At 58.0% G+C, this 20,710-nt stretch overlaps 1 protein-coding gene across 6 annotated transcripts in view; it reads right to left on the reverse strand.

The window, feature by feature from the left end:
* The window catches only part of ADISSP (adipose secreted signaling protein), a 100,453-nt gene that overhangs the window by 72,537 nt on the left and 7,206 nt on the right, over positions 1–20,710 (reverse strand). The window contains exon 1 of one of the 6 annotated variants that reach the window (XM_075931084.1): positions 16,819–17,024. The exons of 3 other annotated variants lie outside the window; for them this stretch is intronic. In XM_075931084.1, the coding sequence (XP_075787199.1) occupies positions 16,819–17,009 (191 nt within the window). In that variant the 5' untranslated portion in view covers positions 17,010–17,024. Of the gene's footprint in view, positions 1–3,948; positions 3,984–8,010; positions 8,142–16,818; positions 17,025–20,710 lie in introns of those variants that run through there. 2 more of the 6 variants (XM_075931086.1, XM_075931088.1) reach the window with 2 other exon arrangements.

Here is a 20,710-nt window from a genome sequence, read left to right on the forward strand (position 1 = left end):
AGGTCAACACCGGGAGAGAGACGCAATCCCGAGACTGGCTGTGTCAGGCCGCTGAGGCTTTGTCCCTGCAGGCGCCTTCCAGAAAAAAAAAATCAAGCCTTTTTCTGTTTTTTCAAAGGCTCGTGAAAGGAGGGCGCCCCCCCCCCCCCCCGAGGTTACGGAGGCAGCGGGAGATGCCACGTTCTCTGTAATTGGAGAGCCATTATTTCCCACTTCCCAGCATCCTCGCCCGGGCGGCTCCAGGGTGCAGGTGCGCTACTCACACGAGAGGGGGTGAATTTACAGACCCGCGGGAATTGGCCCAATTTAAAACGCGACCGGCCCCACACAGCTGTAGCTGCACAGCAGGGAGCGACTGGCCTGGGGAGAGGGAGGGCGGGGTACGGGCACAGCGCTGCCTTATGGCTCCGTGGCTTTGCTCTCCCTTCCCGCTCTCCCTCCGTGCCGCATGGCACCCCCCCCCCAATAACTCACACAGCACTTAGCCGTTTCATCTGTTTTCAATCAGCTAAAAGCAATCCAGCTCCAGTCTGGTTAGGCAGGCGGCAATTACCCGGCAGCGGCAGGAGAGAAGTCGGGTTGCAAAGGGAAGAGCCGATCGCCCTGGAGATGGGAAAAGCGCCCCACGTGCTGGCTTGGGGGGGACTTCGGTCGCAGGGGCTGCCCGCCCCAAGGCTCTTGCAGCACGAGGGGAGGCCGGCGAGGCGGTCGGCATAGGGACAGCACAGGGGCCTTGTCCCCGGCTCCCGCTACAAGCCAGAGGCGCTCCGAGGGGAGGGACAGGAAGCCTTGCTTGGTGACGGGGGCCCGATCGGCAAGGCATGGAACAGGCACCCACAGAGCCCCAGGGGCCCTGTTCCACATGGAGGCACGGCCACTGCTGCTCCGAGCCCCTGCAAGGAACGGCCAGGCCCTGCAGGACGGCTGCCGGAGCGCGGGGCTCTCTAGCCGGACGCAAGGAGGCTTCCTGTGGTCAGACAGGTGGGTCTGCTCTCCCCCGTGCTGCTGGGCGCACCCCAGCCAGGGATGCGAGTCTCAGTGGGGCTGGGGAGAGACCGGGCTTGGTCTAGCCCTGTGCAGTAGCTCAGTGGGGGGGGGGGGGCAGGGTGCTCCCAGCTGCACTAGGGAGCTCAAACCCACCTCCACCTGCAGGGTGCCCGGAGGTGGGTCCAATCCCCCCCAAAGCAGCCATGCAGGGGAAGAGCAAGTCCTGGCCCTCCCCAGCCTGGAGGGGACCAGCAGCACGGTGGAGCCCTGCCCCCCTGCCCCGTTTCACAGCGGGGCGGGTCTGGTTTCACCAGCCAGGCCGTTTGAGTTTGGTGGGGCCCTATTCACGGCTCATCCTCACGCCCCTCTCGTGGACCCCGGCAAGACCATTGACCCTACCTCGCCGAGGCAGGCCTGGCGCCCCGAGAGAGGAAGGGGCTTGTCTAGCCCAGGGCAGGAATGGGAACCCAACCTTCCTGAGCACCCTCCGAGGCCTGCCCTTCCTCCTGCCGACTCCCCCAAGGCGCAAGGGCCAGAGGGGGCACCACCCCCAGGCCTACACACCCGCCCGTCATTCGCCTTCGCCACCCCCACCCGGCCTGGCCGAACGCCTGAGCCCGCCCCCAACGCATGCGCCGGTGGGGGGCTGCTGCAAGCAGGTGACGGCTTTGCTCTCTGCCTTGCTCCAATGAAAAGCTCAGCTGGGCAGAGCCGAGCACCTCCGGAGAGCTGGGCACGAGAGGGTTTCAGCCTGTTGTAACCACGCCGGTCCGGGCCTGGCCTATCCCGCCGCCCCACAGCTCACTGCGCTACCACAGCCGGCTCAGTGCTCTCGGCTGCCCCGGGGCCCCGCCCTGCAAGGCTGTGGCACATGCTGCCCCTCGGCACGGGGCAACAGCAGCTTCGTGGTCACCTCAGCAGGCCGTGGGCTCACGCCCGTTGTCGCCTTTCACAAGTGGCCGGCTGTCGCACGACCGTGGGGGGAATGAGAACTAAGGGGCGGCTCTTGGCCGCTGGGTCTAGCTCTGCTCATGCTTTGCGTCCGTACTGCCCGGGGGAGGAGGCCAGCCTCTGTCCCCTCAGGGAAAGCGCATGGCCAGGCCGGGCGGGAGGGCCAGGCAGAGGCACAGACGGCCCCGGGCTGGCGAGGACGGCGCGAGCAGCAGCTGCTCCGTTTGTCTCTCAGGAGGCGGCGGCCTGGCTGGCACGGCTCAGGGGAGAGCGTGAGAGGAGACGGAAGACGGAGGTGGCCTTGTCCTCGTAAACCCTCGCCCCTCATGCTGTGCTCCGGCCGCTGAGCAGAAACGCTGGGGTTTCGGGAGGTCACATGGCAGCGCCCCACAGGGAAGAGGCAGGCGCCTGAACCCGGGCAGAGCTGAGGGAGAGAAGCGATTGGTCGAGACAGGACAGCACATCTGGGGCTGCCAAATTCCACCCCAAGGCGGGCGAAGGCAGGAGGCCGCCCAGCAAAGACACAGAAGGCAACTAGACCCTTAACTGAGACAGCAGAGTAGGGGACATATTTGAATAGTGTCACATTTGCCAACCAGCATCTTTTAGAGACACACACACACACACACACACACACACGCACACGCACTATAACCTGAAGTATTTTCATTTGTATGCAAAGCAGAAAGGCATTTCCACTCTGAAGAATTAGCTCTTTTACACTCAAACTTCTATGAGCAGGACTGGATCTAGCACACTGCTCCCGGCGTGGCCCGACCCAAAAAAACTTTACAGTCGGGGAGCGGGTGGGAGAAGAGAGGAGAACGTGTGAAGCTACCGACAGACAGGCCGTGCCGATACGGGTGAAACGAAGGATGTCTGCTTACCACGCGTAACCCTGGCGCCTTTCGGAGATGGGACACCAGCTCTGGGATGGATTAAGACGATTCTAAGTTTTCCATTTTAAAATACGCTTACAATGAAATCTGAATGTAACACAAAATATAAGCACATAAGAACGGCCGTACTGGGTCAGACCAAAGGTCCATCTAGCCCAGTGTCCTGTCTGCCCACAGTGGCCTATGCCAGGTGCCCAGAGAGGGTGGACCGAAGACAGTGATCAAGCGATTTGTTTCCTGCCTATGTCAAGGCCTAAACTGATTCTGCACTCTGACAATCCGGAGAAACCTCGATCCAAAATCTTTGAGTGGGTGGCTCCTTTTCTCATTCCGGAGAGCCTGGAAAGGGTACAGGGGCAGAAGCGGCTGTCAAAGCTCCTGGAGGATCAGACAGAGATGCTCAGGACCCACCTTGTCTGGCAGGCTGCACACATCCGCGCAGGACTCCCCTTGCAGCCAGGACCAAACCATGGTTCACGCTTCCCCCAAGCTCCGCCGACACATTCCTCAGGTGTTCTCCGCGCCTAGGGGCTGGTTTCACAATGAAGGCCGGAGCTAGCCCAGCTGCGAGAGCCCTCCCAGACTGCTCCTCAGGCATGTGGCCCATCTGAGCCAGAAATTATGTTCGGTCTTATTGTTAAACGTGAGGCTTTGAAATAAAACGAGTCTTTCTGTGTGGTGTTGACATTCACACACAGTGGCTATTGGTAAGACTATTTGCTCAGTACAATTAATGCTCAGGAAGCAAGTACAGAGGTGCCACTCAAGGTGGAAAGTCAATATTGCATGGCCAAATGCATGACCACACGTTACTGGGAATCATTGTAAAATGCTCCTTCAACGCCTCCCTCATTCCCCTAGGCACCTACTGTGCCCCTCTAATTGGCCCGGCTTCTGGCTGCCCAAAAAGCAGCAGCCAAGCGACCAGCCTCAGCACTCCTCCCCAGGGAAACTTTTCCCTTTTCGCTTCACAAACACTACGCAGAGCACAGCAGGCCGCAAAGAAAACCATGGGAGTATTTTCCTCCCGGAGGTCTTCACTGGCCAAACAGGCAGCACCAGCAACATTTTAATCGGCCAAAGACCCATTCAACAGTCGTTCAGCACTTACTGAGCCTGTGCCTGACGCATTCCTTCCTGCTGTCCAGCCTCCCAGCGTAAGGCTTCCGGGAAGAAGAGGTAGGTGGGAATCTCCAAGGATCACGACAGGCATTTCCACGTTCCTCCGTTGGAATCTTCTGGTCTGGAGAGAAAGTCCCTGCTGGCAACTTTCGATATAGTCCAGTGATCCGGGGGATGTGTGCATCACGCACCTTTTCTGACCACTCTCCGCTGATTGGCTCTGGTGGAAGGTCTACACTGCCCCTTGATCTGGGGTAAACGGCTCTGGGGATTCACCAGCATATGCCAACCATGCAGAAGTAGCCCCTTCAGTTGATGTATTCTCTCTCAAGATGGTCTGGACCCCCCACCCCCATGTAGAGAATCCCATTGCATCAGAGCCTCCTATTCCCTGCACTTTACCCAGAGTCACAATCCTTCATCGCAGGAGGCGATACATGGCCTGTGCGCTTACAGCGCCCACCGTGGACTTCCCAACTCCAGACTGATTTGCAGCTGACGAGTAGCAGCCTGGAGCTGCCAGCTTCTCTACAGGGATCGCCGCTCACTTTTCGCATTGTGGTGTCCTCGTGCCGCCGTGAACACCGCGCACGGTTCTGGGAAGGTGGCTTGGCACACCCGGAAGTTCTGCCGCTGTGCAATGTGCTTCAGAGCGTAGCCACCAGCACTGACGTCACCAGCTGGGAAGCGGAGAGGAAAAACCTGCCATGGCTACAGATCATGAAAAGACCCTCTTGGGGGGGATCTTCCAATAAATCCCTGTGTAACTGCCTCCAGGCGGATTTGAACCTGGGACCCCTGAACTGGAATGTAGGAGCCTCTATCCTCTGAGCTAAAAGCCAGCTGGCTCCCAGCCCCTGCTGTCGAGGTCTCTTGATCTTAACTGTTGCTGTGGTCTAGGTACCACTTGCAGTGCTCAGTAACCACACTAGGCGTGTGGGTTACACCTGCACCTCTGGGTTAAAAAAAAAAAAAAAAGGAGCAGATACCCAACGTAAACAGCACAACAAATAGATCCAAGGGATGACTGCCAGAATGAAACGACGTTATAAAAAGAGTCCTTGGGAGTCTGACTTTGAAGATGAATGTGGACGTGTCAGAAGAAGGTGGATCAACTGGTTAGGAAACGACAGTTTTCCCCGGTCTTATGCTGCTAGTGGGCCCGGATGCGGCTCCCCAGGGTTAGCTGTGGCCACGTATTGCCCACCCCGACTCAGACATCCTGTTCTACTGGATGTCTGGAATTATTATTATTATTTAGTGCTCAGTTTAAATCAAGCTTCCTATTTAAAATACAAGTTTTATTGGGTATTTAGGGATTTTTAAAAAAATGTTAAAACTCATAAACTGCTAGATAGATATGTTGCCAGAGACAAGGACTCGGAGATTTAGATAACCCTACAGATTTTCTTATTTTCCCTATAAAAGTGGGTTTTAAATTAATTATATCTAGTCAGTGGTACAGCTAAAGTAGGAAGAGTCATCCATTTAAAAGGCCTTGTTTTATATTATTATAGCAGCACACTGGATAATGAGAGAGAATGACTTTGAAAAAGCAGCATTCTATTTCAGGGTCCAGCAAAGACGTAATGAACATCCACCACACAAAACATCTATAGCTTCAGAGTCATCTGCTGGTACCGCCAGCAGCGCTGCAGCTACGCACACTTCACACAGCACAATATTCGTGCGGCCCTAGGCACCTGCTCTGCTGGCTACCCCTAGTGACCGTTCTGGCTTTTAATCTACCCCTAATGACCAAAAACTGGCTCTTGTGGCTCAGGTGGGCTGGGGAATTGATGGCAAGTTGGGGGGAGGCGGCTCAGAAGCAAAAACGTTGAGCGCCCTGATTTATGCCATTGATTCTCCTTCTCGGCTTGTTCAAAACAAACATTTCATCGATATGGTTCAACCATTACGATCACGCTACCTTGCTGGGTGCAGGGCAGGAGATGGAAATTGAACAGCGTGAATAACCATCGACAGCCAATGTGGTAATCTGGGTTTTAGTGGGTGGCCCACTGTCCACAGTAATTCAGTAATTTGTGAGACAGCGGGTTGAGCTCTGTGGCGTAGTTCTCAACTTTCTTTGCATTGGCGGACTCCTAAAGTTTTCATAGGCGGGTGTGGAACCTTTGGAAATCTGTCAGTATATAGAGCTGAATTCCGGTCAGTCCATTTTCAGTCTTTCACAGACTCCTTCGACAGACATATAGAGTCCGCAGACCACAGGCTGAGAACCACTGGTCTACTGTACAGAAAAACTGATCCATCCGGAAATTCCCGTACAGCAAAATTAAGCAAGAAAAAGGAGAGATTGGGAACAGAAATCCAAGTGTCACATGCATGGCTTTGTCACAGATGCTGCTGCAAACACAGTAAAGAGTAGACAAAACCTAGAAGCGGGGAACCTGAAAGTTATAAGCTAGGGCCCAATGCTCACCTGACACAGCTTTTAGCCCAAGCCTGAATTCCATCTCTAAGAATGAAGGAAAATGCAGCTGAAATTGAAAAGTATTTCCATGACAACCACTAAGCTTCAGCGTCACTGAAAAGAGCAGGAGGATCTGAACTAATTTCCCCCCAAGATACACGATGGGCTTCAGCAGCTGACGGTTGTTGAGCTGTTTACTAAGAACTGGTCCATCCTGATGACAATTTGTGGAGCAACCTTGTGCCAATAGAGGTGGTAGAACGATCACAGCCGAAGTCACCAACAGTGGACTGAAAAGAAAGGTGGAAGATTTGCCAAACATACTGAAACCTGCTTCCACACCATGGCCCAACGGCAGGAAGATTGCGGGTGCACTGGTGATGCTGCTGACATCTGGAAAGAATCCTGGGAAACTGCGAAGAGAGAAACACCCAACACCAGTCGGATCATGGGCAGGAAAGAAGCAGATGGATCAAGCACTTATTCCACCTCATTTTCTCCCCAGTATTTTCCACTCCAAGTAGCAGGGTAACTGTGGAAGCAGCAGCTGCTCAGATATGGGCACCTAATACCCGCAGTCATCCAACTGTAATACATTTCAGGAATAGAGGTGACCTAGTCACGCGATACAGGCTTGCTGGTGATGTTTCTAAAAAGCCACCGCACTGAACCAGTGGAATCATTAGCTAAGCACCTGGAGCCAGAGTTCGACAAATGCTAAACCAGCTTTTGACAGACAGAGGAAGAGGATCTCCCTCACTTGGACTAGTTTGTTCCAAGTTGAGAACGGATTAGGAATTGAAAAGGCAGACTGTCGTCCAGTCTATTAACACGAACAAGGAGGGACGGGATGAGATCTACTAGTTTTAAAAGCCTGAAGTAACTTTGGAGACTGTTGTCTTGTTTTCAATAGACTCAGGCAAGTGGGAACTTTTAAGTTCCGGTCACTTTAATTTTGGCGTGTGAACTTTTTCCCTGGATAAGCTGAAATAATCAGTTTAATTCAATGACAAGTTTATTCTTCTGTTTATATTTCATATTTATAGCTACATGATTTCTTATTTTGATGAGAAATGTACGTATCCAAAACATGCAAGGTTCCTTTCTTTAATAAAAAACACGTTATGTGCGGTTTTTAATTACATTCCAGTTTGTATCCTAATGGAGCTTGATACAAATCAAGGGCAAAAGTTAATTATCCAGTAAACAAGCAATACATCATTCAGCCTTTTCTAACAGACTAAACATGTCCAATAATAACCTGAAAAAATAAAGCTGTATAAATGCTTAACTAACTGTATAAAAGGTATTCCATTTCCTCCAGAATAGCAAAAAGATGCACCAAATCTAGCAAAGATTTTACTTGGCTCTAAATCAACATGAGCAGGGATACTCAGTTTTGGAAGCCCCGGGGGCCACAACGATATTCACAGCACGTGCCGAGGGTCGTAACTTAAGTGTGGTTGTATAGACATGCAAGTATATATGCAAATCGCTTCTTTCCCACAATGCCCCAGCGCTCCCAGCACCTCCTCCATGGGGGCTAGAAATGCCAACACCCTGTACCCGACTGTTCCAGGCAGCCCGTCCGCTTGCGTCTTTCAATGCTCACCCCACCTGGGAGACGCCTCGCCGCTGTGGAGCGTGTCCCCCGTGGAGGCCACGTTCAAAGGATCCCATCCATGGGCCATGCGTTGAGCCCTGCGTAAACCAAACCGCGCCGCGGGCCGCATGTTGAGTAGCCCTGCTTTAGAGGTTCCATCGACCGAGAATGCACCTCTTTTTAGGAAGTCTCCGACGTACAAATGGAAATGTTGATTTAAATTGAGCCTGGGAGATTCAAAGGGTGATTTTAAAATGGCTGAGTCCCCTGCCTCGTGCGTGGGCACTCCCACTCCGCAGGAATGCTAGACTGACAGCCCTGGAGCCCAACGCTGCTTTGGGTTCATTGACAGAGACACCCCCAAGCAAGGGCAACAGCTGAGTCTGCTTGCCCCACACTCCCCTCGCCCTGCACATACTGGCACCCTGCCCTAAGGGGAGCATCTGCTCGTGAAGCTGGCTAGAGCCCTGCACGGATAGAACATTTTGCACCCTCATCCCCGTCTCTATCCGTGGCTGTGGATACAAGGCGGACGTCTGCGGCTGTGCAGGGTGCTGAAGATGGTGATGCCGAAGCTGGCAGTGCTTCGCGCTGGGGTGGCCCCCGTCACGGCCCAGGGCTTTGTCGCGCGAGGTACCGAACGCACAGAGCACACGCTCCCCGCCCCCAACAAGCTGCCAACGTCGGCAGGGCAGAGAGCACCGTACGCAGCAAGCCAGACGTGTTACACGTCTCCCCCCGAAGCCAATCCACACCGGACACCAGCTCCCTGCAGCCCCAGCCAGGGCCCCCGGTTCCATCCCCGCTGACGGAGGCAGGCGCAGGGGGACACTTTGGGCCAGCGACTTGAACGGACAGGGGCTTCCCTGGAGCCAATAACCCAGACAGTCAGCGCCGCCCCTGGAGGCTGCTGCGCCCAGGCGGAGGCCTGGCACCCGGGCGATTTACACCAGGGCAGCTCCGGCAGCTCTCCGAGGGGGAGGCCCTGTCGCATGCCTCTACGGGCCGGCTTTTAGCCTCCGGATCCTGGGAGCAGCCCTGTTCATACCGACCAACCCCGCAGCCGGGATCATCGCTCCTGCCTCTGGCTGGCCTCTCTCTGCTCCCCAGCAGCCGGCCACTAGCCGAGGCCCGGGAGGGTTATTATAGAAACAGACACTGGGTGAAACCGACAGACAAAGTAACCCCCCTGGCGGGACGCCCGTCTAGCCCGGACGAGGGCTGCTTGTTCATGCCCCGCCATTGCAGCAGGAGAAGGGGGGCGACTCTGAACAGCCAAGCTGGCACAAGGCCTGATCGCGGGAGCCCGGGGGAGGGTCCCTGCCAGCTGCAGGCCAGACACGCCTGGGGAGGTTTACAAAGATTGGCCTTAGAATCAGGGTGGGAGGCACCCAAGGGAGAGGTGGGATTCTCACACGCCCACCAGCCGGCGGGCCAGCGACTGGCTCGCTCCAAGAAGGGGCTGGGCTCTTGCTAGCTGTCCAAGCCCATCACCGCAACGTCTGAGCACTTCTCCTCCAGCACCCGCGGGACGCAAGGCAGCGGCCCCACCCCAGCGCACAGCTGGGACCTGAGGCACCCAGAGGCTACGCCAGGTCTACGACACAGGTATTCCCAGAGCCCAGAACTGGCCCTGGGTCTCCTAAGCCCTAGGCCTGCCTCCCTGGAGCTTCAGCAAGGCCCCCCCTTGGCACCTCACAGCAGACAGCGACAGGCATCACCCCACCCCACGGAGAGACCAGCATGGAAAGCAGTGCAGCGGGGCACGGCGGGCCGGGGGAGCAGGCGGGGAGGGAAGGAGGCGGGGGCAGGCGGGCCGAGGGAGCAGGCGGGGAGGGAGGGAAGGAGAGGGGGGTGGGCAGGCAGCGGGAGCAGGGAGGGCGGAAAGGAGGCAGGGGCGGGCGGGCCGAGGGAGTAGGCGGGGAGGGAAGGAGGTGGGGGCGGGCGGGCGGGCCGAGGGAGCAGGCAGGGCGGAAAGGAGGCGGGGGTAGGTGGGCCGGCCGAGGGAGCAGGCAGGGCGGGAAGGAGGCGGGGGCGGGCGGGCCGAGGGAGTAGGCGGGGAGGGAAGGAGGTGGGGGCAGGCGGGCCGAGGGAGTAGGCGGGGAGGGAAGGAGGTGGGGGCGGGCGGGCGGGCCGAGGGAGCAGGCAGGGCGGAAAGGAGGCGGGGGTAGGTGGGCGGGCCGAGGGAGCAGGCGGGGCGGGAAGGAGGCGGGGGCGGGCGGGCAGCGGGCCAGGGGAGCAGGCGGGGCGGGAAGGAGGCAGGGGCGGGCGGGCAGCGGGCCGGGGGAGCAGGCAGGGAGGGAAGGAGGCGGGGGCGGGCGGGCAGCGGGCCGAGGGAGCAAGCGGGGCGGGAAGGAGGCGGGGGCGGGTGGGCAGCGGGCCGGGGGAGCAGGCGGGGCGGGAAGGAGGCGGGGGCGGGCGGGCAGTGGGCCGGGGGAGCAGGCAGGGCAGGAAGGAGGCGGGGGCGGGCGGGCAGCGGGCCGGGGGAGCAGGCGGGGCGGGAAGGAGGCGGGGGCGGGCGGGCAGTGGGCCGAGGGAGCAGGCCAGGGCGGGAAGCAGAGTGTCAGGATCCGAGGAGGCGCTCGGAGGGACAGGAAGGAGCAGAAGGCACAGACTAGGGGCGCTGAGGGGGTGAAGGGCAGGGGAACCGCCCCGGGGGCCATGCCGGGCTCACTCCTGTCAGGCTTCGGGCCCCAGCAGCGGCCTTGCTGGGCAGGGGGCACTGAGCACAGGGTGCTGCCCCGACCCGCTTTGCACGGCGCTGAACGGGGGACAGGGGCCCGCACACGCCCAGGTCGGCCGACCTGCCGGAGCAGAAGCCAGCAGCGTGGCCATGTCCACAAAGGGGGTCTGCTTCCCCGAGGGCCACGGAGCAGGCCAGCTGGGAGGGTCGGTAACGGGGCAGCAGAACCTTCTGGGACGACAACCCTGAATCTCCAGCCGAAGTCGGGCCCTCCCAGCAACCTGCAATAGCCGCCAACTAAGGCCAGCTGCCGAGCCACCTGCCCTCCTGCTGACCTCCTACTCCAGGCTCGTTCTCCCAGACCCCCACCTCGGTTTGCCCAGCTCATCGGCGCACCACACCTGCGACCTGGCACTCCGGTCGTAGGCTCTCCAGGGCCAGCACGGTCTTCTCCCGCCCCGGGGACGTACCGCGCCTGGCACCGGGGCCCTGCTCCGTGGCCTCAGCGGAACCGCCCTAGAAATAACCCTCTCTGGGCAGCTCAGACACGACGCATGCAGGACGCCCCACGTTTCCAGCAACCGGGGAGCAAACTGCAGAGCGGTGGGGGAAGGGCCCAGCCAGGTACCCAGAGGGTGAGACCGCCCTGGCTCAGGGCATGGGCGCCAACCCAATGAGTGCCTGAGAACAGACAGTGGCTGGCAGGAGGCACTTGGGGGAGGAGGCAGAGGGGGTGGGAGAAGCAAGGCAGCGAGGGGCAGAAAGAGATGCTGCGGTGGGGGAGGAGGTGCTGACGCGCAGGGAGAAACCTGAGTCAGCACCGGTGGGTCAGAGCACGCGTGTACACCCAGAGACACTCACCCGCCCACTGCCCCTTGGGAGGAAGATGGTCTCCACGCCCAGAAGGGCCAGGGCTTCTCTCCATCCCACCCGGCTCGGTTCTGTTTCCTAGCAAGGGAACCTCTGCCTGGAGGAGAATCCCAACTCACGACAGGGCTGACGGTGCCTGCGTGGCTGAGCCAGCTCACTGGTCCGTGGTCAGCACGTGGGCCCCATGCCTGCAGCGCTGGCCCCACGGGGTGTCCTGACAGAGGCAGATCAGGGCCACAGCTCGGACCCTAAGTCATCCAGGGGAGGAAGAGGCTGGAGGGGAGAAGAGAAGCGGCAGAGAGAGGAGTGGGAAGCAGGGGAGGGAACACCGTGCAGCGAGACGCCTGGCACAGGACACACACGGGCTGAGGAGATAGCGAGGCAGACGGCGACAGACTCAAGAAGCGGGGGAGGCGTCTTCTTGCCTAAGAACACGACGTGCAAGGAACATCACAACCGGCCTCTGCAGCAGGCACATGCCGGCCCTGGCGCTCTAGAACGTCTCTCCAAGTCTAGCCGACTTGGGAGGAAGTGGAGCAGGACAGAGGTCTTGTGCCGGGTGGGAAGGGGACAGACCACGCCACGAGCACGGGGCTCCTCTAACCCGCTCTCGCCCAGTGCACCGGCACAGTTAATGAAGACCTTTCGCAGGCGCTTGTGCGTCATGGCGGGCTCTGCACACACTTCCTCCGAGCACCGCAGCACGCTCAGCAGAGAGGGCCTTCCACCCCGGCCGGACCGACAAAGTGAGGCCGAGGAAGGGGAGGGGCTTGCCAGGAGGCGGTGGCAGAGGTGAGAGCAGAGCCCAGACTTCCTGACCGCACAGCACAACGCCTGGATTTAATCACCTTAAAGCCACCGATAGAGACGTGGGCCCCAGGACTAGGCATCTGCTCGCCGACCCTCCTAAACAAGCAGGGAGGATGGAGACGGTCCTGTCCCCCTATTTCTGCCTCCTGAGAAGCCAGCCAGCCAGCCTAGCAGCACCCGTCCTGGCCCCTGCTCCCTCACTAGGGAGGCAAGCGAACAGTCGACTAGCCGATAAGCAAAAACTTACTGGATAAGTCGACCAGTCCCTCAACTAGTCCCTCCCCCCCCCCCCCCACTGCAAGGGAGGGAGGCAGGAGTTGGTGCTTGGGGCAGCCAGCTCCCCCCAGCAGCATCTCCGCAGGGGGCAGGGGAAGTAGGGGGTGGCAGGGCCCAGGCATGAGCCAGGCCAGCTGATTCCCAGCTCACATCGGCTCCGCCCCACTGCGGCTCCCCTGCTTATCGACTAGTTGATGGAAAATCCATCAACTAGTCGATTAGTTGATTAAACTACATTTAACATCCCTATGTTAAAGGGCAACTAAAATGATCAGGGGTTTGGAACGGGTCCCATATGAGGAGAGGCTAAAGAGACTGGGACTTTTCAGTTTAGAGAAGAGGAGACTGAGGGGGGATATGATAGAGGTCTATAAAAGCATGAGTGGTGTGAAGAGGACCAATAAAGAAAAGTTATTTATTAGTTCCCATAATAGTAGAACTAGAGGACACCAAATGAAATTAATGGGTAGCAGGTTTAAAACTCATAAAAGAAAGTTCTTCTTCACACAGCGTGTTGTCAACCTGTGGAACTCCTTGCCAGAGGAGGCTGTGAAGGCTAGGACTAGAACAGAGTTTAAAGAGAAGCTGGATAAATTCATGGCGGTTAGGTCCATACAAGGCTATTAGCCAGGGGATAAAATGGTGTCCCTGGCCTCTGTTTGTCAGAGGCTGGAGAGGGATGGCAGGAGACAAATCGCTTGATCATTGTCTTGGGTCCACCCTCTCTGGGGCACCTGGTGCTGGCCACTGTGGGCAGACAGGCTACTGGGCTAGATGGACCTTTGGTCTGACCCAGTACGGCCGTTCTTATGTTCTATCCCTCACATGTCCTTCAGGTGGGAGGGGGGGTCACATTACTAGATTTTGAGGGGAGCAGCCAGATCACTGCTGCACCCAAGGGGGGGTTGCCCCAAAACTGGTACAAAGGGGGCCATGTGAGGTGTCAAACGAAAGCTTCTACCGATTCTGTATCTGCTCTTCACATACCGGTAGAATGGCTGTGTGTGGAGTTAGGGATCTGTAATCTGTGGTAAAACTGGAAGTTTCTCTGTGTGGGACTGAGCAGTAGATGAAGGATGCTCAGCCTATGGACATGCTAATGGGCAAGTCTCCATAGAACAACAGCCCTCCATAGCCCAAGGACACCCCTCAAGAATGGGGACTGATACCTAGGGGCTACCAGCAGGGGACACAGGGACAGGCCACGGGCCAGGTGGCCTGCTGCAGCCAAGAAGAGAGGTGGAAGGAGGGATAAACAGGCCATGTGGCAGCCTCCATTTTGTCTTCAGATCTGCCCCGACCCCAGATGCAGCCTTGCAGGGAATCACGAGCTGGGAAGAACTGCGGACCCATCCTGACGTAGGATATACATCAAGGGCTTTTAAGCCAACAGCTGTAACATCTCTGCTAGAGCCTGCATGGAGAACTGGGCGATTCGATGCATATAACGTACTATTCTTTAACAACCTCACTCTCAGGCTTTTCTTTCTCTTAGTAATAAACCTGTAGATGGTAGATTCTAAAGGACTGGCTCAGCGTGATTTGTGGGTAAGGTCCGGGGTGTAAATTGACCTGGGATCTGTGGCTGGTTTCTTGGAACTGGACAGAGCTTGTTGGGGGTAGGTGAGATTGGACTCTCAAACCCCCACCAGTGTATGAGGCCCAGGGCCATCTGGGGCAGGGATATTGCTGGGATGTCAGAGGGGTTTTGCTTGTGAGGCTTCTGGCTGGCTAGGCAGGCAACTAAAGCGCTCCGGGGAACTGGTTTGTGGCCTATTTGGGAGGGTCTCCAGTCTGGGGGCTGTAAGGAGCCCCGAATTTAAGCAATTCACTCTCAGCTGTGACCAGACCCGGCCCGGTGCGTCACAGGGGGGCAGCCCGGTACTGGCGGAGTCAGGCCAGCAGAGCAGATAGCCATTGCTTTCACACCACCGTGCAAGCTCTCGGGGAGGGATGTGAAAGTGTAACCGTGTAATCGGTTAACGTTCACAGTTACAGGGAGGCTCCCGCTTTGCACGGGGAGCCGAGAGCCGCTGAAGGTTACTTAATTGCATGCTACAGCGTCCCTAATCTGGGGGATTTGGGGTCAGTTCCCACCTCTGCCCCACACTCCTGGGTTGGGCAAATCACTTCGTCTCTGGGGACTTGGATTCACTCTGTAAAATGGGACTCCTGAGTCCTGACCCTTTCTCCTCTCTGCAGATACACGGGGCGTGCGCCCAACCCCTGGGGCAATGGGGCCTAGAGCTGAGCTGGGGCGTTGGGGGCCACTTGGGTCTACTAATAAATAACCCCTAAGGGCTGTGTGGGGAAGGCTAGCTCAGTGGTGTGAGCCGTGGTCTGCTGAACCCAGGGTTGTGAGCTCAATCCCTGAGGGGGCCATTTAGAGATCTGGGGCAAATCTATTAGGGATGGTGCTTGGTCCTGCTGTGGGGGGCAGGGGACTGAATTCAATGACCTCTAAGGTCCCTTCCAGTTCTATGAAATTGGATCTCTCCATATATTTAAAAGGGACCCTGCCGCCCGCCCCCCCCCCAGTCACTTACTGCAAACCCAGCCTGGCCAGTTGCTGCAGAGCAACCCCTTTGCCCAAACCTGCTGGCAGATTTTGTTTGAAAGAGGCAGAGCTCCAGCCGCCTCGCGCTGGAAGATGCACCAGGACCCCAACGCAATGCCGGCGACAGTCCAGGCTGGCCAAGCACGCGGGGGAAACGCAGGCTGGGAGGAAGTGATCCGGGGCGAGGACACAGCAGCCAAACTCCTAAGTGCATCTGCGTGCTCTTTAATAGCTTGCTCCCAGTGGGCCAGGTTCAGTCAGTCCGTTGAGGGAGTAATTCTATTAGCCGGTTGTTAATTATGGCCAGGGAGCCTCTCCCTCTGAAGATGGGCAGCTGAGACACTGTATTAACCCATTTTGGGGGTGCAGTAAGAAAGGCGGCCACAGACGGGTGCAGAGGGCCCCAGAGCAGCAGCTGGAATAGTAGCTCAGTCCTCGGGGGTTTATTAGTAGACCCAAGTGGCCCCCAACGCCCCAGCTCAGCTCTGGGCCCCATGGCCCCAGGGGTTGGGCGCACGCCCCGTGTATCTGCAGAGAGGAGAAAGGGTCAGGACTCAGGAGTCCCATTTTACAGAGTGAATCCAACTCCCCAGAGACAAAGTGATTTGCCCAACCCAGGAGTGTGGGGCAGAGGTGGGAACTGACCCCAAATCCCCCAGATTAGGGACGCTGTAGCATGCAATTAAGTAACCTTCAGCGGCTCTCGGCTCCCCGTGCAAAGCGGGAGCCTCCATGTAGCCGTGAACGTTAACCGATTACACGGTTACACTTTCACATCCCTCCCCGAGACCCAGCCCGGTGCCTGACCCGCAAACCCTCCCTCTACAAAGGGACGTGCCAGGCAGCAGCGTAGCGCAGCAGTTCAATGGCCACGAAAGGGTTAATCCAATCCCAGATGTCTCCAAGTCACAACCAGGGTCCCAGTGGTCACTGGCCAGCCGGTAACAACAAGAGCTGACAGCCAGGCTCTGTCTCATCCCCCTGGGGGGGCGGGTCCTGCCACTCAGTCCAGCCCGGGTCTCCAGCCGCTCCTCCATACTCACAGCTCCATTACTCTTATAAGGGGGCCTGCAACGGGTCATGGCCCGTTTGCTGGCCCCCGGCACGTAAGTCAGGTTTGTGTTCTTGCTTTTCATGCTCCAGATACAGCAGGAATGTCAAGGCGACACCAGTGGGGGTGTGGGACAAACCGCACGCACCTCCCACTTAGCCTTTCCTTCCAGGTTCTCAATATTTAACAACAAGAGCTTTGCTCCAAACTGCTTATTAGGCACTTGAGTTCGGCAAATGCCAAGAATTTTAAACCATCTGCATTAAAATCACTTTCCCACTTCACCCGTCCAGTTGGCTTCCTTTGTGACTTCTACATCTTAAGTCTCCTCAATTCTCCCGAATTCCAGACACTTTGTCGGGAAACCTGAGACCCGAATATCTAACCAACAGGAACTCAAGCAGCCTGAAAAAACTCGTATGGCCCACAATATGCAAAGCACCACAAAGGGAGAGGAAAGGAATTTGTCTCGCTGCAAAGGTCAAAGCCATTAGCTATCGAATCTGCCTTTCTGCTCTATCCTTATCTCAGGCAAACCCAGCCCTGGGGCAACATTAGCCAACCAGATCCCGTACCGACATGCCTGCCCTGCCTCGGCTCCAGCCTGCTTCACCCAGCGGCAGCCGAACGGTCCCGTCAGAACGTGACAGCAGGAGGGGGCCTGGCCCGGGAGCGCAGCTGCGGGGACATGACTGGCAGGAGCCACCTGTCCGCGATTAGAGGCGTACGTGCTGCTGCGGCGCTGGCCGCCGACCCGACACGGCATTCTCCGAGAGCAGGCAGGCAAGCGGCACGGCTCACAACTTCACAACGCCCTCTGCTAGGGCTGTGGAGGGTACAGCCGGGGCCAGGGAAGGACAAGCGCTCCTTGAAGAACGCATCAGGCGGGTTAAATCTGTGGGTGTAAAATCCCACTGAATGAGTTAGCCGGTTAATCATTACGTTTAACCAGCTGACTGATTAAACCGAGGTAGACAAAGGGGGCGGAGGGTGCCGTGGCCAGGCTGGAGTGGCCCCCATGCCGGGAGCAGGAGGTAGGCTGCCGCTAAGGGTGATGCTCCCGGGGTAACCGGTTACCGTGCACATCCCTAGGTACACGTCTGCCTGCGCGCTCAGCGCTAGCCTGTTCGGGGCTGGCACTGGGGCCGGGCGAGTCAGAAGGAGCAGGGCTCCCTGCCACAAGGAGCTGGAGAGTCCCTGGCGGGACTCCAGCATGTTCTCACCCTCAGACGGCTGTTGAGTGGCTGCCATGGACGGCTACTCAGCCCAGCTCCCAGCACACAAACGGCCTCCCCACCCCGAGACTGGGGGTCGGGCCCTACCAATCCACCGTCCACTCGGGTCAATTTCAGGGTCGTGGGATTTTTAACGTCGTAAATATCACGAGTCGTGCTCTTGAAATCTGCCCTTCCCGCTGCTGTCGTTGTGCGGGGGCCTGGCTTTAGGGCGTTACAGAGAGTCACGAGGTTATCGTGGGGGCGGCGCGGTGCAGCTGCCCTTCCTCCTGTGCTGCTGCTGGCAGCGGCGCTGCCTTCAGAGCTGGGCCGCTGGAGAGGCGGCTGCTGGCTGGGAGCTGGGGATGGTATTGCCACCCTTCCTTCCGCTCTGCTGCCGTCACCGCTGGGCCCCAGGTCAGCAGCTGCCACTCTCCAGGCACCCGCCTCTTCAGGCAGGGCAGACGTACGGGTGGCCCCATCCGTAGCCTCGCAACACCCCTGCAAGTCCCTTTTGGGGCAGAGAAACCCGGGGCTCCCCCCACGCAGTCTGTGTAGCACAGAGGCCAGCGTGTACAGTCCACAGCACGTTTTCATGGCTGGGAATTGGGTGAGGGCCTAGCTATCGGCACTACCGGCAGAGCACATGGGGCGGGAGCCGGCCATCGAGCCGAGAGCTCTCCAGTCACCGGCTCAGGAGGAGGAATTGTCGCTTTCTCCTCTGCCCTGCTCCTGGGGAGCGGCCCCAGCGCTCAGGTCTCAGTGCGGCTCAGCCAGCGCCAGGCTCCAGCATGGAGGCCGACAGCCAGCGCTACTGAAATGTGTCAGCAGAGGGCAGGGAGCCTAGAACTGACCCGGATTCCTTCCGAGCAGCCTTGGACAAGCCAATTCTCTTCTCCAGGCCTTAGCCTGGCCAGCCCCAGCGCTGCGGGAGCCGCGGGCTGGAGCTCGCTGCAGGAAGCCTGCCCTTGTATCAGACCCCTCCTGGCGAGCTGCAGCAGGCGCCTCATGGCTGTTTCCCAAGCCTGCCTCTCTCGGGGGAAGCACCTCCCGGAGCGCGGTGGCAGGCACCCGTGCACGTGCAGTACCTGGCGGGGCACTTCCCCTCCAGGCTCGCCGCCTCGGACTTACAGCCAGAAGAGTCACTAGAGCAGCAGGCACTGCGCTTTGGGTGCCCAAGGTTGCAGGTTCCATCCCTGCTGTGACCCAGGGAACCCTTGGTGCCAACTGGCAGAGGCCCAGGGGGCTCAAGAGGGACTAACGGAGGAACAGTTCAGGGCAGCACGTGAGAGCCTGCTGGCCGTTTGTCTCAACGAGATGTACGTACAGGGAACAGCCAAAGGTTCTGCGCCTATGCGGGAAAGCCTGCTCTCAGGAGAGACGGAAAATCCTATTTCAGTGGTTACAGTGGGGTGGATGGGGAGGCCGCTCCAGGAGGACTGGAGCCCGTCCAACTCCTAACAGACACATGCTAAAGAGAAGAAAGTTTGCTTAGGCCAAGGTGCGAGCAACCCTGGGGGGAAAGGAGTCTTGGACCTGCTGGGCACCTGCTTAGGCACAGGAAGCAGCAGAGACATGGACCACCGGGCAGGCTGGGGTGCTGCCGCCCTGTGCCGTACGTGCTGTGTCATCACCCCATCCAAGACACTGAGGGAAAGGATCTTTCCAGCCACTGGCTCATGAAGCTGCGAGGAAGAGGAGGCAGGAAGGCAGCCTGCAGCCAGCTGATGTGAATCCAACGCTGGGGGTTACGATTTGAGAGTCCAGTAGCCAGAAGGGAATGGACCGGCCAGCGTGCATGGCAGATTCCCAAGAGGAATGCTGTAGTAGCCCAGGCGTGTTGTAAGACAGATATTCTGGTAGGACGCTGCTGGCTCCACTCCTAGCCCTGCATTCCCAACCCCGTGCCCATAACAGTGCAGGTGACCTTCATCTGCCGGGGCCTGCAGTTTGGTTTCCCTCAGCTGTCACAGCACAGCTCTCTGAGTGCCTACGTGGCCTGCGCCGCTGCAGCAGTTAAGCCCCAATTTATCCACAACACGAGAGCGCCCATTCGGCACTCACAGGAGATCCGTGACGGTCAACTTCAAAACCAGGCCAGCAGAACCCAGGCCATCCCGCTCCCAGTCCCCTGCGCTAACCACTGGACCAAACAGCCTCTTTCCAATCACAGATTTCCCACACGCACAAGCAAACACCTGGTACCCTAGTCTGCCATGGAACACGGAGTAATTTCTAAAAGACTGCCTGGGGAAAGAATTCAAGCTGGGAATGTTGAATTAAAAAAAAAAAAAAAAAAGGATAAAATTTAGCATCAGAACTACCCATAACACACGTTTCTAATTGCAGGGTATTTGGGTCAGTCAAGTTCTGCACAAAGGCTCCATTCTCCCTCTCGGGCAGAAGATAATCCACTTGTAAAGGAGGGAATCTCTTCAAACCCTTTTCGCTTTGCTCAACGACCTTCAGTGCATATTTCCATCAGCTTTCAGCTCCCTCCTCCAGCCTCCGCACTGGCTAGAGCGGCAGGCTTTAGCTCCCCAATAATGCCCCTCGCATGGCTCCCTTCCCCCTGCTGATTTATGTGCCTTAGTCTCCGGGAGACAGAGCGGGTGATTTTAATCATTAGTTTGTAATAGCAAATGTAAACAGCGAGCCGGGGAGTCTGCGCCGCCTCGCGCTTCTGCCGCAGCGGCCAGGACGGCGATCCTGGGAGCAGGGCACAATTGCAGAACATGATCCATTTACAACCACTGCCGTGCCCCGCCACCTGCACCCGCCTTTGCACTGCGTGCGGCGTTAGCCACGCCGGACAAGGAGCCCTGCGGCACCTTGGAGACTGGCAGATTTACTAGGGCATCAGGCTGCGCAGGGAAAGCTGGGGATGACACGGTGTAACCAGCATCCTAAACGGGTGAGGCTTCCCAGTAAAGGTGAGCCGTGGGCAGGGGCTGTTCTGGAGCAGCCTCTGCCTGTGGGGAGGGGAGGGGGCTCTGTCATCCCATCCCCCCAAGAGGTCCCCAGCACCACTCCTGCCCCAGTCATTGGGAGCAGCGTGGAGGGACTCCAGTCCCAGCCCAGCGACTCCGACCGTGCAGGACAGGTAGGTGGCACGGAGACATCGTAAGAAACTAACCAGCGTGCTCATCGGCAGCACTCACCCTCACCAGTGGGAAGAAAACAAGGGCAGGTCTCCACTGCAATAAGCGACCCACAAGGGACAGACTCAGGGCCTGGGCCCAGCCGCAGTGAC

The sequence above is a fragment of the Pelodiscus sinensis genome, chromosome 5, assembly GCF_049634645.1.
Source record: "Pelodiscus sinensis isolate JC-2024 chromosome 5, ASM4963464v1, whole genome shotgun sequence".
Taxonomy (NCBI): Eukaryota; Metazoa; Chordata; order Testudines; family Trionychidae; genus Pelodiscus; species Pelodiscus sinensis.